The 16,999-nt window shown below is 35.3% G+C and overlaps 1 protein-coding gene across 1 annotated transcript in view; it reads left to right on the top strand.

Moving 5' to 3' along the window:
• Positions 1-16,999, top strand: part of SGCZ (sarcoglycan zeta) — a 573,073-nt gene that overhangs the window by 440,339 nt on the left and 115,735 nt on the right. The window contains exon 3 of the mRNA XM_026667086.2: positions 6,660-6,761. Coding sequence (XP_026522871.2) covers positions 6,660-6,761 — 102 coding nt within the window. The remainder of the gene's footprint in view (positions 1-6,659; positions 6,762-16,999) is intronic.

Genomic DNA, 16,999 nt, shown 5'->3' with positions numbered 1-16,999 from the left:
GATATGGCATTTTAATATACTGGTTTCATATATAATGAATTCCATAATCTTTTTGATATTTTGTATTTCATGTTTTTACTAACATACATAGGGGGAAAATAATTTCCTACTGCACAATATTAATGTTTTTCCTCCATCTGTCTGTGACAATATAACTTTTTAAAGACTGACACCACAAGAACTCCAAGCCATTGTTTTTCTTTTGAAATGAATCATGAACTTAAGAGACCAGCTTTCATCCAATTATAGGTAGTACATGAAAAATAATTTCCAAAGGCACTGCAATTACATCAACATGAATGTAATAATTCATGTTATCCAGCAGTAGTATCAATAATTTACAGTATTGATTTAAAAAGTCAGCACGATTGCAGCATCTACAGTTATTAAATAACAATTGTGTCATTGGTGGAATGTGCAATTAATAGTGAGATAGCTATCAAGATTCTTTATTTTTCCTAACAAAAATAATGTGTGTAGGATACATTATAGATAATTACAATAATATATTCTTATTGTTTACTTGATTATCCAACTAGAAAGCTGGAAATAGTAGATATATTTCTCTAGATAAACTGTCTGTTAATTAATATCAATAGGGTCCCCATTTATGGAGTATATATTTAACAAAAACAGTACATAATTGCATGCTCATGTATACATCTAAAATTGGAATATAAGATGTCACTTTGTAATCAAGTAGAATATCTTCAAAGATAAATTTTTCATGGTAAGCCTCCTTGAATATACCCTACAAGATCATTCTTGGCCATTTAGTATCTATTATGAAGACTGTATATAATAAATATATGTAAATTAAGATATCTTAATATTATCCAATTTGGCTGTTAAAATAGTATTCCAAACTAGTTTTAGAAGTCTGTTTCATTGTGAACACTGGTACACTAAACACAAATTCAGAATGCAGATATATCAGGAGAGCTAAGGTTTAAGTCATCAGGCTAGAAACCAGGAGCTGAAAATTCTAGTCCCACCTTGAGAATAAAATGGATAACTCTGAGCTTGTCACATTCTCTAGGAAATAGGCAATAACAAACCATTTTTGAAAAACCTTGCCAAGAGTCACAGGGGAATGATGAGTGGAAGGAATATTTGTGTGTTTGTGTGTGTGTATGTGTAAAAGAGATAAAGAAGCAGAGAGGGAGGGAGTGGGAGAAAAGGAGACAGAAATGCCTCCCCAACAATGGAGCCATCTAGCAAAGTATCTGGTTCTATAGATCCCCAGGTCTGTTCACACAACCAGGTCTTGAGGGAATTTTGGACTATCAAAAGGGATAGGACCAATCGATTTTAGGGAGGAAGGATAAGGCAGGCACCACAGCAGGGAAGGCACATCTCCTGGGATCAACTGAATGTAGATCCCTCTTCTCCACAAGATATGATGCAGCAGTTGCTCAGCTAGCCTGGTCCCATGCCATGGAAGTTTTAAAGATTAAAATTAGCACCTTGAATTGGACTGAAAAACAAACTGGCAACCAAAGCAGCTCACGGAGCGGGGGTATAATGTGAACTATTCTAGGTGTAGACAAACCTGTATCAGCTTCAGCTGATACACTCTGCAGAGGCACAGGCATACACAATGCCTGTGCTTCTGCATTGTGTATCAGATGAACTGAAGCTTCCAGACTCTCTTCAAGGATAGCACCATGTAGAGCATATTTGCAATCTGGAGTGGCAATGGCATGAGTGACTGCTAGCAGGGCCTGTTGAGCTAGGAAAGGGCACAACTAGTGCACAAGATGAAGCTATACAGAGGCCCTCCTAACCATTTCATTATTCACAGCTGCCATTTCACTATTGCAGGGCTGTCTAAAGTTGTGGCCCACAGGTTGGATGCATCACGTGCTGGCCATACCCACGCCCAGTTTAGCAAAGGGGAAAAAAATCATGATACATCACATGATGATGCCATGATGATGCAAGTTTGACACTCCTGCACTATTGGAATAGTGAAAATGTTTTAAATGACAAGCAATACTTGTATGCTTTATCTTTACCCATATAATTTTTGTGAAATATACCTGAATATAAGTTGTATGAACATCAGAATGCTACTCTTTTCATGTCTTACTTGTTGTCATGATCTTCTCAAGATCATTTAATTATCCACATGAGAAGAATTTACTCTTGTGTTTTCATTTAACTTGTCTCTCTGCTCTGGGTAATAGTAACCATGTTGTTAGCACGAAGTTGTGTCCGACTCATCGCGACCCTATGGACAACATTCCTTCAGGTCTTCCTGTCCTCTACTATCCCCTGGAATCCATTTAAGCTCACGCCAACTGCTTCAATGGCTCCACCCAGCCACTTCATTCACTGTTGTCCCCTTCTTCTTTTACCCTCAATCGTTCCCAGAATTATGCTCTTCTCCAGTGTGTCGTTCCTTCTCATTACGTGGGCAAAGTATTTGAATTTCATCTTCAGTATCTGGCCTTCTAAAGAGCAGTCAGATTATCTCCTCTAGGACTGACTGGTTTGATCTCCCAGCAGTCCAAAGGACTTGCAGGAGTCTTTTCTAGCACCATAGTTCAAAGGCCTCAGTTCTTTGGCACTCAGCCTTCCTTATGGTCCAACTTTCACAGCCATACATTGCAACTGGAAATGGTAACCATAATGCTACTTTATTCAGTTTCCTTTACTGAATAAAGGAAAAAGAATGTTGTTAGGACTTTCTATTTCCTTGTTTCTGGAAGGGATAATCCTAGAATTAAACTGGTTCTCTTCCAATCTCCCTATGCCAATCTTATTTACTTTTTTTGCTCTTTGTTTTGCATGTGATCTCTGTATGTGAAATCCTTTTAGCAAGTCCTTAGAAACGTTTGTCAATTTTCACATTTTTTTCAATCCTTTAAAGGTTCTTTGGTATTAGCAGAAGTAATATGATTGAATCCTCATGAACTTCATCATTTTTCATTCTGTTGCTTTTCCTAGGCCATATTTTATTTATTTTTTTAATGAGAGAGAAAAAAGTTTTCACATATATCTTAATGTCTGAAATGGATGATGTATTAAACAGTCTAAGTCTCAATAAAGACTGTCTAAAATGCCTAGTTAAATAACAGTCTTTCTAATCCAGACTTGAAACTGAAATGATATAGCCAACTATGAGCCCTAAATCTATTTTGCTGCACTTGGATGGTGTAGGAGGTGCTGTCTTGCAGCCAATAGTGAAATAAGTTTCAGTTGACTTTTATATCTGGGGTGGAAGAAAGTGTCATCTTATCTTTGTTTCAGGAAACATTGTGTTGGCTTGTGCTGTCTGACTGCAATAAGGGATATTTTGTTTACTGGTTACACATTCCCTGATCATCTCCAGAATGACCCCAGCTGCCAGGATCAATTTTGCATGCCTTCTCTGTGCTCCCATTCTGGAAGCCCTGGAAGTTTGGGGTGTTCTATTCAGGTGTTGGAAGAAGCCATTCAGGTTTTCAACGCCTCTTGATTGACTTAATCAGTACACCAATAATAAAAGTCATCATTTTTGATCAATATTTGCATTTCTATTGAAGTTTCTTTGTGACTTAACACAAAAAGAAATTATATTGATCCATTGTAGCTTTTTGTTGATTAGGTAAGAATAGTTAAGTTCTCTGATGTGTCATCACCTGGCCTAATCTGTATAGACTTCAAAATTAAGCAGAGTTTGGCTTTTTTGTGTGTGGTTAGCTAGGATACCATAAAAGAATTTGTGAATTTTAGGCAAGACTGAGAAATTTAAAAAAAATCTAAAGAAGATGATAGTATAAATTAATTTTAGAAGTCTACAGGTAGCCCTTGACATGACTTTAATGTAGCCTGTATGTTATTATTGTAAGCTATGATGGTTATAAAGTGACTGACCTGATGTTATGATCTTTTTTGTGGTAGTCATTAAATGAATCACTATGGTTGTTAAGGGAATCTGTGGTCATTAAGAATACCCAATTTTTGGTGTGACCACCATAAATGCAGTCTGGTTGCCAACCACCTAAAACATAACCATGGGTGAGGGATGGAGATGGCCACTGAGTCTTCAGAATTGGATCATAAGTACCTTATGGGGAATCCATCATAATGTTGAATTATCACTAAACCATAGGTCATGAGTTGAAGATTACCTACTGACTTCCCTTCAGTGTGAGCATAACCACCAGCTTAAGAAAGAATTGGGGGGTTATAGATATCTGCTGATTGTAAATATACCCAACAAGACACACAAACATAAATGAATCATCATTTTTATTATAACTATCCTGATTAACAATAGAATTTACATTGAGGTTTTGTAGAGAATGATACATACATATAATCCTGAAACAGTCTCCAAGAATACAAACAATAGCCGATCAAAAGTAATTTTTCCATATGTTTATTGTTATAAAGATACATGTGAGTGGCAATCCTCTCTACCTCATCACACTAGATCATGCAGTGACACTACTTATGAGCAATTTCAAAATTATAAAGATTGTTAATATTGAACATGCACAACAAAATATCTGTCTTTCTCTTTAGAGAAAGAGGAAACCTTCAACATTGGTCATTCTCTTCCATGCATCAGAGTGTTTTTTTCTCCCCAGATGGTGGTGAAAATGGGTTGCAATAAGCAAGGTGACACTAAAACAAAGATTTTCTGACAACTGGTACCCAGAAATACTAAAATTGAGTCCTGCAAATATAAAAGTTGGATTTGGTCGCATGTTCCTCAGGTTACACAATATATGGTCAAGGGTTGAACTCGACTCTTCTGTTTACCAGGTGAACTGTGAGAATTCACAGTACCACAAAGTGTGGCTTTTTAAAAAGTCCTTTATTCAAAGATTCCTGGAATAGGAATAAGCACGCTGTTCTCAGTTCTCAGTAAAATACTCTGCCACATGGGACAAGTGAGACAGAAACATTTGACTATGTCTTTCTCTACCTCCTCTTCTACAGCAACATTTGAAATACCCTTATAGAGCCTTTTGCTAAAAAAAATAATCTGAGGTGCTCTGCATAAATCTTAGGCCCACTTCTATTCCCAGATGAAAAACATAATTGTGTGGCAAATGCTAATCTGTCAGGGAGCCTGACAGGGCTTATGAAGCCACACAAGGGAACAGAAAGCCTGAGAAATCATGGGTCTTCTCTCTCATTGTTGTATTTGCATTAATACTATATATCTCTTCTTTTGTTATTATAATATGAATCATATTAACAAACTCTTGTTATAAGACAGAGGCCAGAATAACACTGATTGGTTGATTGATTGATGTTGATTGATAAGGTTGATTGATGTTTCTGATGGAAAGGAGTAAGAAGGGCCCATGCTTCTACTGTTTTGAAACAGGAGGACACTGAGTCTGGTTTTGAATTTTATTATGCTGTTCATGAAACTGACTTATAGTTTGCACAGCAATCATGCAATATATAAATGTCAGTACTCTATTGATGTTTTATCCAGTTATAAGACAAATAATGTAGAAGAAATACCTTGAAATATTATCCAGAAAAGAGAGAACTCTCAACAGACAGTTACAGAGGAAAGAAATCTGAATTTCACCTCTTCCCAGTTTTTGAACTTAATTCCTCTAGTCCTGTCCAATTCTGCATAAAATTTATTATATTGTTTTTCATCATTCTAATTAAAAAACAGATGTCATATGTGCTTGCCAATATAGTCTTGCTATATTTCCTTGGTAACAGACTACAGGCTGTGAAGATGTCTCATTTGGACACCACTTTTGGATCTCTCCTTGTCAAGCTTGTTGGGATCCAGATGTGGATCCCAATAGGAGTTATAACCGAAGAGGAGCATACAAGGGAAGAGAAAGCAAAAGATGGAGGAGCCATTGTCCCTACGTTATGCTATCTCTTTCTCTGTTGCTGCTCCCAAATAATCTGCCACTTTAGCGACAACTGTAGCAACTTCCTCTTCCTCCTGTTCTCAGTTAGATATTTGAAAAGCAGGGTAAGAAGGAGCTTGGCCAGATGATGGCTTCCCAGGTTCAAACTCTGGCCATTTTCTTTCTCCAGTCCTTTTAAGTCCATCCTATTTGTGAAGGAATGAAGAAAAAATGCTGTTCTTCTGATAGGAAGTAGTAGAAGTATTCCATCCATATCTGAAATGGAAGGAGGACAAGTACAAAGTACAGAGAAAGATATATTTCACAGTTAACTAGAAGGCAGGGTCTCAGGCCCTGATTTTTTTTACTGTTTTCCAAATCACTACTAGAGTGAAAGATGACCCAGTGTCAATGAGGAATCCATCTGAAAGGTTGCATTAAGGCCTGATGAGTTTTATATGGCTTTTCTTCCCCTTCCTTTTTTATAGTTTCAATGTTGACTTTCAGGCTCAAGGTGGCTAATACATACAGATCCATACACATTACTTCTGTGATGAGATAAGGCATAGGAACATGAGTTCTTTAAATTATACCCCCAAATGTATCTGCTGAATGATTTGTAATTATGCTCTGTAGTCAATGGACAAACAATAAATATTGTGCAATATGCATCTTGTGTTATCAAGCAAAGTTTTTTTATTTCTCCTATACATACACTATTTTTAAAATTCGCCTTTTAGACAAACTTTAATGGGTGGAAATAGTGCATTATTTATAGTGATTAGCTTCCCAAATAAGCCATGAATAGACACATTTGTGTATTATCATTTCCAGGATGGAATGGGAAATCTCAGAGTCACCAAAAAAGGAATTCGACTTGAAGGGATATCTGAATTTCTACTTCCATTGTACGTGAAAGAAATCCATTCCCGAAAGGTAGGTTCCAACATCTGTTTTACTACAATCACCATTTTAAAAAATGAAAGGTTTTAGTTCAAAAGAGTAAACTGTTATACAGGCTAGTATCTCCAACAAGATATTTTTAAAGGGGGTTTACAAACTAATCAACCACGAAGTTTAATTTTCATGTGACTGCCAGTTCTTTTGACTATACCATCATCTTCAGTCAATTGTTCAGACAGAATATGACATAGTCAACACAATGAAAATCATGATTCTGGGAAAGTGGCTTTACATTTCTCATATGACTGTTGATGAATTTGTTCCCATGTTTCAAACATGTTTGTTAGAGTGATAAAGAAGAAAAAATGAACAATGTGGATCCAATCCAGTTTATAAACTTTCATTTCAAAATGTGGCTTCTTTCTTCTTTCCAATGATGAAATACAGCCTTTTTTTCCTAGTTCAGAATTTCATATACATCTAGTTCACAAATTTAATTGAATATCAGTTCTGAAAAGCACAGAGAGTGAAATCAGTTGTTTTGTAGGTTTTTAAAGGTATTCATTTCTTTAATTTTACAGTTCTTATAACATAGATGCTGAAGTACAGAAACACATAGTGTTCTGTAAATCAGTATTCCAAAAAAATGTTTTCTCTTTTTTTAACCTTGTAACTCAACAGCAGATGAGATGTACACATAATTCAACATTAGGAAGATTCCAAAGCAACATTTTGCAATCACAGAAAGTTGATATATTCGGAACATAGGATAGTTTTGTTGTGAAGCTTGTTTTATATTTAACTTTATTGTTGTAGGATAATGGGAGTGCTTATATAAGCAAAAGAAGGTATACATGTTAATAATAGTAGTGGTAATACTAGCACCCTAGCAAGAATCATTATTCATACAAGAATAGCAGACAAGTTTATTAGTATTCTTCCTTTATGAAAAAAAATGGGCGCTAATTTTAGTGGTGAAAATTGGAACAATCTGAATATACGTGAGTTTAGCAGGCAAATCACTTTATCAATGATCATTTTAAAAAGATGATTATATAATATGGACAAACTGACCATGAATAGACCACCTCTATGGATTGCAATTCATTTCCTTCTAGGATATATATCTTTGTAGTGTAGTCACAGACTCTGTGCTTTAATATCTGCTAGGTGACTTGGATTTCAATTCACAACTTTTTCTATTGCTCACACTTTCTATAGATTATGCAGAGTTACTTGTTGGTTTGTTTCTTGCAATTATATCCTGACACAATCTGGTCATGTACATACTTTACAATTCGAAAGCATTTAGAACATTCACAGTATGTTTTACTGTGTGATTAAAAATATATATATTAACAAATAGTTGTGAAAATCAGGGTCTGGAGTTGAGTCTTTTACCCTACTCCCATCACTTTCAAGCCTTCCCCCATTCCCTGTTCATGGGCATGTTTATACTGGCTTGTGGGTCCCAGCCCAATCACCCACTCAGGAGAAAATGAAGAAACAAGCTCCTGTGGCATTTCAGCATTAATTATCAATGTCAGGAGCTCTCTCTCATCTCCAACCTCATTCACATTCAACCTATCCCATCCTAGCATACACACATTGCTATGGTTGTCAGCTAGATATTTAGAGTGGATTTGGCATTTTTATCAACCTCTTGAGTTCTTCATAAGGACCTGAAATAGGCAGATATTGTTTGCTGGTGTTATAGGTATGTCACAAGGTTTAAGTTGCCTTTTACAATTGACTGGTGGTGATTTTTGTTAATGCTGATGGTATTCAAGTGTTTGGGGATTGGCTATTACTATTGGTACCTTCCAGAGGACTTTAGCTTCTTCATTTCCTATGACTTTCTCTATTTTGTGGTCCCACTAGTTCTTCCCTGCAGGCAAATGGTGTTTCTTTCAGATCTTCCAATGCACCATTTTTGCTACTTAGTCATGCCTTCGTTTGTAGTCAGTTTGCACAATCTTCTTACAACAGCTAACTAGATGGTTCACTGTTTCTTCAACTTCTTTACATGGCAGGACTTGTTGTGTGTTACTTTGTTCTCAGTTCTGGATGCTTTTGTTCTTAAGACTTAATCTTATGCACCCAGAATTAGCCCCTTTGCATCATTCTTCAATTTTGCTGTTCATTGCCAGTTTTTATGAAGATCTTTTTTGCCTACTTTTTTTTAAAAATCTACAAACCATATGATACTTTACTTTGCCTTGTCTCTTTTCTTTTCTTAATTTTTTTATTTTATTTGGTTTGTCAATTGCTTACAAGATAATAGGTATAAGTAAAAACATAGTTATGAATACATGGATACATATAAGAAAAATAAAAGAAACAATAGGACAGGGACGGTAGGCACGTTGGTGCGCTTATGCACGCCCCCTACAGACCTCTTAGGAAAGGGGTGAGGTCAATTGTAGAAAGTCTAAGGTTAAACTTTTTTGATTTTGGGGAAGAAACCACAGAGTCAGGTAGAGTATTCCAGACATTGATCACTCTGTTGCTGAAGTCATATTTCCTGCAATCAAGTTTGGTGCGATTAACCTTGAGTTTGTATCTATTGTTTGCTCTTGTGTTATTATGGTTGAAGCTGAAGTATTCATTGACAGGTAGGACATTGCAATGTATGATTTTATATACTATACTTAGATCAGACCAAAGACGGCGTAATTCTAGGTTTTCTAGGTCGAGAATTTCAAGTCTGGTGGCATAAGGTATTCTGCAATGAGTAGAGCAGTGGAAAACTCTTCTTGTGAAATATTTCTGGACTTTCTCAACTGTGTAAATATCAGATTCATAATGTGGGTGCCAGACTGATGAGCTGTATTTGAGTATTGGTCTAGCAAATGTTTTGTATGCTCTAGTTAGTAGTGTAATATTACCAGAGAAAAAGCCACGTAAGATTAGGTTAACAACACTTAATGCCTTTTTGGCTATGTAGTTACAGTGGGCTCTAGCACTTAGATCATTAGAGATGAGTACTCCAAGGTCCTTGACAGAGTTTGGATCATCAACAAGGTCTTGACTATTTAGCCTGTATTTTATTTTCTGATTTATTTATTTTTGCCAATATGTAAGACAGAGCATTTGTTTGTTGAGATTTGAAGTTGCCATTTGTTTGACCATTCTGATACATAGTCAAGGTCTTTTGGAAGGGTAGCAGTATTCTCTGTGGTGTTGAATAGCTTTACATCATCAGCAAAGAGGACGCAGTTGCTCTCAGTATGATCACAGAGGTCATTTATGTAGAGTATGAAGAGAGTTGGTCCTAGAACACTGCCTTGGGGGACACCACTATTGACAGGTACTGGATTTGATAGGACGCTCCCAATTTTGACCATTTGTTGTCTGTTTGACAGGAATGCTTCTATCCAGTTATTCAGTTGTCCAGAGATACCATAGGATTTTATTTTTAGGAGTAGTTTGTCGTGTACCACTGAATCAAAGGCTTTACAGAAGTCTATGTAGATTGCGTCTATTGCTTTGCCCTGATCGAGTTGTATAGTCCATATGTTTTTGCAGTGTAAGAGTTGCAGATTGCAGGATAGTTTTTTTTCTGAAACCAAATTGTTTATTAGAGAGTAGGTTGTTTGTCCCTAGGTGGAGGATAATGGATTGGTTAATAATTGATTCCATGACTTTACATGTGACGCAGCATAAAGAGATTGGTCTGTAATTTTCAACTAGGCTGTGGTCTCCCTTTTTGAAGATGGGGATGACTGTGGCTTATGACCATAGTTTTGGCAAGGAGCTGATCCTGAAAGATTTTTCAAAGATTATGCTTAGAGGTTCGGCTATGGCAGTGGATAGCTTTTTTAAGAAGTAGGCACATATTCCATCTGGTCCAATAGATAGAGATGGTTTTAGATTGTGTAGTGCTTTTTCAACAATGTCTTCTGTAAAATTGATATGTATTAGATCATTGTAGTTTTCTGTGGTTCGACTAGGAAATACTTGGCATGATCCATTGCTGTTTCCAAATACTGAGCCAAAGAAGGTGTTAAAGAGATTGGCTTTAATGGTGTCATCATTGCAGTCTTTACCATTAGGCCCTTTCAGGGGTGGGATGGACCTTGATTCTTTTAGTTTGTTGTTTACAAAATTGTAGAAAGCACGGGTGGAATTGGTGCGTAGGTTTTCCTCTTGTTTAATGTGATAATCGGTGCATTCAGTCTTTATCTGGTGGCATAAATTTTTGTATCAGCTTTTGAAGTTGGCAACATGACGAGATTTGTTTTTCTGCCAAAGTGATCTCTTTTTGGATTGAAGTTTCCTTATTGTCATGGGTAATCTGTTTTTTCTGGTTTTGGGAGTTGTTATTGGTACCTATAGTTTGATGACTCTTTTGACTTCAAGTAAAAATATGTTGTAATGGTCTTCAACAATATTGCATCCAGTGAATAGAAATTGCCAATCAAGGGATGAGAGATCGTTGTCTATAAGATCATAGTTGCCTTTTTTGAAGTTATAATTGGGGATCACATCATTGTGTTGATTTTTGTGTGGATGTATGTTGAGACAAAAGTCAATCAAGCTGTGGTCACTGTTGGAAAAGGGTTCTTTAATTTGTATTCCATAAATTAAATTCAAACTATTGCAGAAGATGAGATTGAGGCAGTTGTTAAGTCTAGTATTGTTGGTTACTGGTTGCTCCAGTCCCAGATTTGTTACAGTATTGTAGAAGGTTGCATGTATGGGTTCAGTTGTACATCGTTTAGTGTCCAGTTAATGTGAAGTAGATTATAGTCACCAAGAAAGATAAAAGTGTGTGGGCAGGATGTTGCCCGTGTTAGTAGTGAATTTAGCTTGTTTTCATGTCCAATGTCATAATCAGGGGCTCTGTAACATAGTAAGAATTGAAATGTGATATTTAAGGACAGTTTACAGACGATGGTCTCAGGAAGAGCAAGCTCTTGAGTAACTTGGATGTTTTTTAGATGTAAGGACTTTTTATAGAAGATAGCAACACCACCTCCTCTACGGATTTCACGATCAGATCAGTAAACATGATAGTCTCTTACTGTGGTAGTGGAGTCAGGGAGAGATGCATTGAGCTATGTTTCACAGACAAATATGATGTCGAATTTAGCCATGTTTAGGAAGAGGAGATATTCAGGTATTTTATTCACAAGGCTTCTTGCATTGAGTAGCTTGCATTTAAGGCCAGTTGTGGTTGGAATTGAGGTAATTAGGGGCGGGCAGGCCTAGTTTTGAGTGATGGTGGCTTGGATGAGGTAGAGTTGGATGTGGAGTTGTGGGTTGTGTGACTTACTTTTGATACAATCTGCACGGTAGTCAATGTAGAGATCATTCTCTCCATTGTCTAGATGTTTTTTGAGTTCATTGCAGAGTTCACGGGAGCGGATTCTTTGCAGTATGGATAAGTCTCGTCTTGAGCGACATTTCTAATAGGCCAGTTTGGGCTCTCCAGGTCTCAGTATGACAGAAGCAAAATATATTCACTTTCTGGAGCATCCTTTTCCTCTCTTTCTGTTAGCCTCTTTCTCTTTTTGATCTTCTCACACATATATACATTTTGTCTTTCTACCCCAGGCAACTGGCCAAGTGAAGGAAGAGATAGCTCTTACTAAAACATCTGTGCCAAGAAGCTTAAATTTAGCCAAGGGCAGTTGTTACACTGAAATTGCCAATACGTGGCTTTATACAGAGTTGTTTTAAACCAAATCAGAAAGAGATTGAAAAGTTAAATCAGAAAAAAAGCAAACTCAACACATTATATTATTGTTTAATATCGAATTGTTTGATCATTTAAATTAGGCTATGCCACCTAATAACTGAAATAAGCAAGATAAGGATGAAGTAATCAAAGGTACATTTTTAGAAAACTTGATGTGTGAATTCTTTCCCTACATTCTGTCACTTCTTGAGTTCTTTGTAGCATATCATTGCTAACCATTAATCAAGGAGTGATGCAAAAATGTTTAGAATCAATGAAGTGTAGAGAACTTTAAAATGCATAGTTGGACTGAAGTGCTATTTTAAAATTTTCTCTGCCAGAAAATCTACAATAAGAATTGATTCTCTAGCTTCATGGAATTAATTTGGTACAGTTTTTACAGGATATTTTTTCAGGAAAAGTTAGTTTCTTGACAAGAATGTCCATCCTTCTTAATGCATTGAAAATTTGCTTATTGAAATTTCTCAGTTGGATATAATTTCTGTATAAAATGTTAAGAGATATACAAGAAAATCATGGGACAATTTTCAATATTGCTTCTTTAGCAGTATGTTTATTGATAAACAATTGTGCAAGCATGGAAGACTTTTAGATTGTTTGGTTTCTCTGCATACCTATATGCCTATAGGTTGCACAAATTATATATTTGTGTGTAGAAAAAAGAAAGAAAGAGAAAGGTGTGCCGTTATTTGGTTGTAATCTTATTTAGAATCTAGTGGCAGATGCTGAAATAATCATTGTTAACTGTCTTCATAGATAATGGAGCATTCAAAATGTGCTACTTTTATGCTGACATCACTGGATTAGGTCTTTAGTAAATAATGATAGGCAATATTTTGTGCTCACAGATAGTTTGATGTTTCCTCTTAATTCTGCCAATGTGCAAAGAAAATGTTCAGATATTTTTTTCCCTTAAGGGGCACTAATGAAGCATAATCTTTAAGTAAATCTTCAGTAATGATGTCACTTGAGTGTATTTAGAAAATGCAGATAAGATAGCTTTGATTTGCTGCTTGACACAATCAAATGTTTATAGTTACGTAAATGACCTCAATAGAATTTATTTGATTTTATGGGTATTTAAATGAGTCTTCATATAATTAGACTTCTTTGGAAAATGGAGAATATATTTGAATGTGTTCCCTTGAGTCTACTGTATATCCAAGTTGGGATTAAATTACTGCTTTATTAAAGGGAAAGAAGAATACGGTAAGTGAAATAAATCTTGATCACTTTTGCCCGTATGTTTATATATATGATCAGACAAATTCTAAGAATGAAAGATAAAAAGTGTGTTCTAGATCAGGACAGTAGTGGATGGAAAATGATACATTGGACAATGAAAAAGCATTAAAAAGAAAATGCTGGAAAAGGAAAATTAAACTCAAAATATTTCCCCACCATAGCTGAATTTTTGCATTATTTGGGGCAACAAAATTAATGCATAGCACACAAAGCTAAATTGCTGATAATTAGTGACAGCTTCTTTGTTTAAAAGCTTTTTTCTCTCCAAAAGGTATTGAAAAGTACTGCCATGTTTGTAACTTTTCTTCTTACCTTATGCTGACCCGTCTGACTTTAACTCCTTTAGGAATGCAAAAAAACCAGTTAAAGATTTCTATTCAAGCACAATAGCACAACTCAACAATACCTGAACTATTATAATATAGACAGGCATTTAATTCATTGGCTCCAGACACACAGGGAAAGAGAGAAAAATCCAGATTCTTCTTGAGGCATCTTTCACACAGGTATCCCTATATTCTTCTGATAATATTAAAAAATATAACATCAAGAACAGAAATAAAATCCATGCAGCTAAAGAAACCGAACAGTGGTCACTTTGTACTTGCCTCTCATATCCCAACAATAAGTGCCACCATTAGCATTACAAACAAATATTTCCAATTCCTGGGTGGTCTTTTTAATCAGATACCTTTGTATAACTTTGTCTTATGTCTTTGGTTCTTTATGTCATGAAAAATATGGAATGCAATCAGATGTCATCTTCTATTTAAAATATTATCAATCTTAGATACATTTATGAGTCAATGCTGGTGAATTTAGACAGCAACATAAGAATTTCAGTATTTCGGTATAAATCTCTGAAACCTTTATTTCTGTAAACCCATCTGAATGCATCACTAGATTGATAAATATATATGTTTATTTAGTTACGGTGTATGTAATTGCAGGTCTGTTTGTGTGTATCTGCCTATCTCTTAGTATTCACAAACTCTATGACAGATGAAATTCAACATTTATCATAAATTAGATGTTATGACATGTATATTTCAACAGTGAACAAAATATGTTAGTGTGTAATTAGACCATAAGCGTATGAAGTTTCTGTTGAATGCCTTTCAAAAATGCCTTTTTTCTTCCTAGAAAAAGCTAGCTAAATATTAGAGCTGGAAGAATATTATACTGTATTTTAAAAAAAGAAAATCATTATTTAATAAGTCTACATTCAAAACTCACAAAACTGATGGTGTGCCCATGTATACTGTATGTGTGTAATTCATTTTGTCGATTGATTATAAATAGAATGATGTTCTAAATTAATAGCCCTCCCAAAAGACATATTATCCATTATATATAACAGAGAAATGCAGATTTTCTAGCTTAGTTATCAGCAGCATAACATTATTTGCTATGAAATAACTATAATGACAGTACTTGCATTGTTTGCCAATTATGAAGCTATCCATAACATGCTTCAGCTTTATGGAACTCTTCCAACATCAGAAATCTGATCTTGTACCTGTACAGTATTACCTCATGCTCATTCACTCTTTCTCAAAGGTCAGAGTGCATTTGTACAGGAATCTTACTTTGTACTTCTTCAAAACTTGTGGTGCAATTTACTAACCCAAATGTGCTTAAAGAACATGAGGTAAGGTGAGATCTCTCCCAAACTGAGCTTAATTCCTGGTGACATGTCCAAGATTTCTTGGCAATCATATGGAAATAGTTGCCCTTTATGACTGGGTTGTTTTTCCAAATACCCAATCTAATCTGGTGCCATGGGATTTTATGGTAGTCTCCCCAACAGGGAGTGACTACATGCAAACCTTAGTTTTTAAAAAAATCTGCCAAGATTAGCAGGATACTGATGCCTGCTATTTATAGAAGAAGAAAGGGAGAGAGGGAGGGGGGAAGGAAGGGAGGAAGGAAGGAAGGAAGGAAGGAAGGAAGGAAGGAAGGAAGGAAGGAAGGAAGGAAGGAAGGAAGGAAGGAAGGAAGAAAGAAAGGAAATCTCAATTATAGCCAAAGCCAGATACTACCTTTTATATCTGGCCTTTGGCTATAATAGATATTCATTCATTAATAGCAAATATTTTTCTGTTTGTAAAATTCTAAAAAAATGATACTTTTATGCACACAAGTTAATATTTGAACATATTTTATTACAAACTAGTATAGTATATTTTTAAAAATCTGTTGTGATTTAAAACAACCATGAGTTATAAAAAAAAGTTGATTTATGACCATGGCTTATTTAATCAGCTTTTAGGCCAGAATTTGTGTTCTGAGTTTGATCATGGTATACTTTTATTTTGGAGATAATTGGTGAGTTTCCTAGTTATGTCTCAAAAGGAGTAAATAATTCATAATCAAAATGTTGTTCTTGATATCCTTTGTATTTTCCCATGCAATTGTCTTCTCTGAGTATGATTCCTCCTGAACATATTTCATCATAGGCCTAATGAGGTCTTGGAATTTTTAATACTTCTATCATTAAATTGCATTTTCATCTAGTGAAGACAGGTTTTTTTTTCCCATTTAGCTCTCTGGATTTTATTAATTCTGTAAAACAAAGACCTACATATTGGTAAAATACTCAGCTGGGTCAGGTACAACAGAGCTAGCTGTTTGTCAGTGAATTCTGTTTAATATGTCTTTATCACAGATGCAGTCAAGGAACCACTCATTAATATTTTTATGGAGGGCTTTATAGTATCTGTCACAAAATTATGTTGGCTGAGCTCCATAGGTCTGGGTAATTCATGATGCTGTTCTTGTTTTTCTATCCCTCAATGCAATTTTTTTTTGAAGCCATCCATTTTCAAAACTATATCATTCTGACCACATCATTTTCAGTTTAGACTTGGATTTTTCCTTCTCCCATTTCCTTTAACTTTATAAAATATTAAATCAAATGAGAAACTTTTCTTTGTCTTGCTTTACTGAATCTGCATATGTAATAATTCTTTGAAATGGCCTCTTAGCTTGCTCAGAATAGAATAGAATATTATTGCTAATGATACATTCCCTACAGAAAGTATTTACCTCATGGCCAATAATCAAGTTGATTATATTATAGGGCTAAATAAAAGTGTGGAAACATATTCAAGGAAGAAAACATTAATCAGAAAGCCAAAAACAGAAAAAGCAATATAATAATTTTAATTAAGCACTTTATGTCATTGGTTGTATTTTATGTCACCCTAGATAACACATGTATGTTTTGATGTAACAAAAACACACATACAGTCTCCTGAAATATGCATGTTCATAAGTATTTTAAGTATATACTCTCAGCTGTGTTTGTTTGTATGGTTGA

This window comes from Notechis scutatus, chromosome 4, assembly GCF_049901735.1.
Source record: "Notechis scutatus isolate UNSWTSFEM ecotype Mainland chromosome 4, rNotScu1.2, whole genome shotgun sequence".
NCBI classification, from domain to species: domain Eukaryota; kingdom Metazoa; phylum Chordata; class Lepidosauria; order Squamata; family Elapidae; genus Notechis; species Notechis scutatus.
The sequence above is the reverse complement of the archived record's forward strand: the minus strand, read 5'-3'. Positions and strand labels throughout refer to the sequence as shown.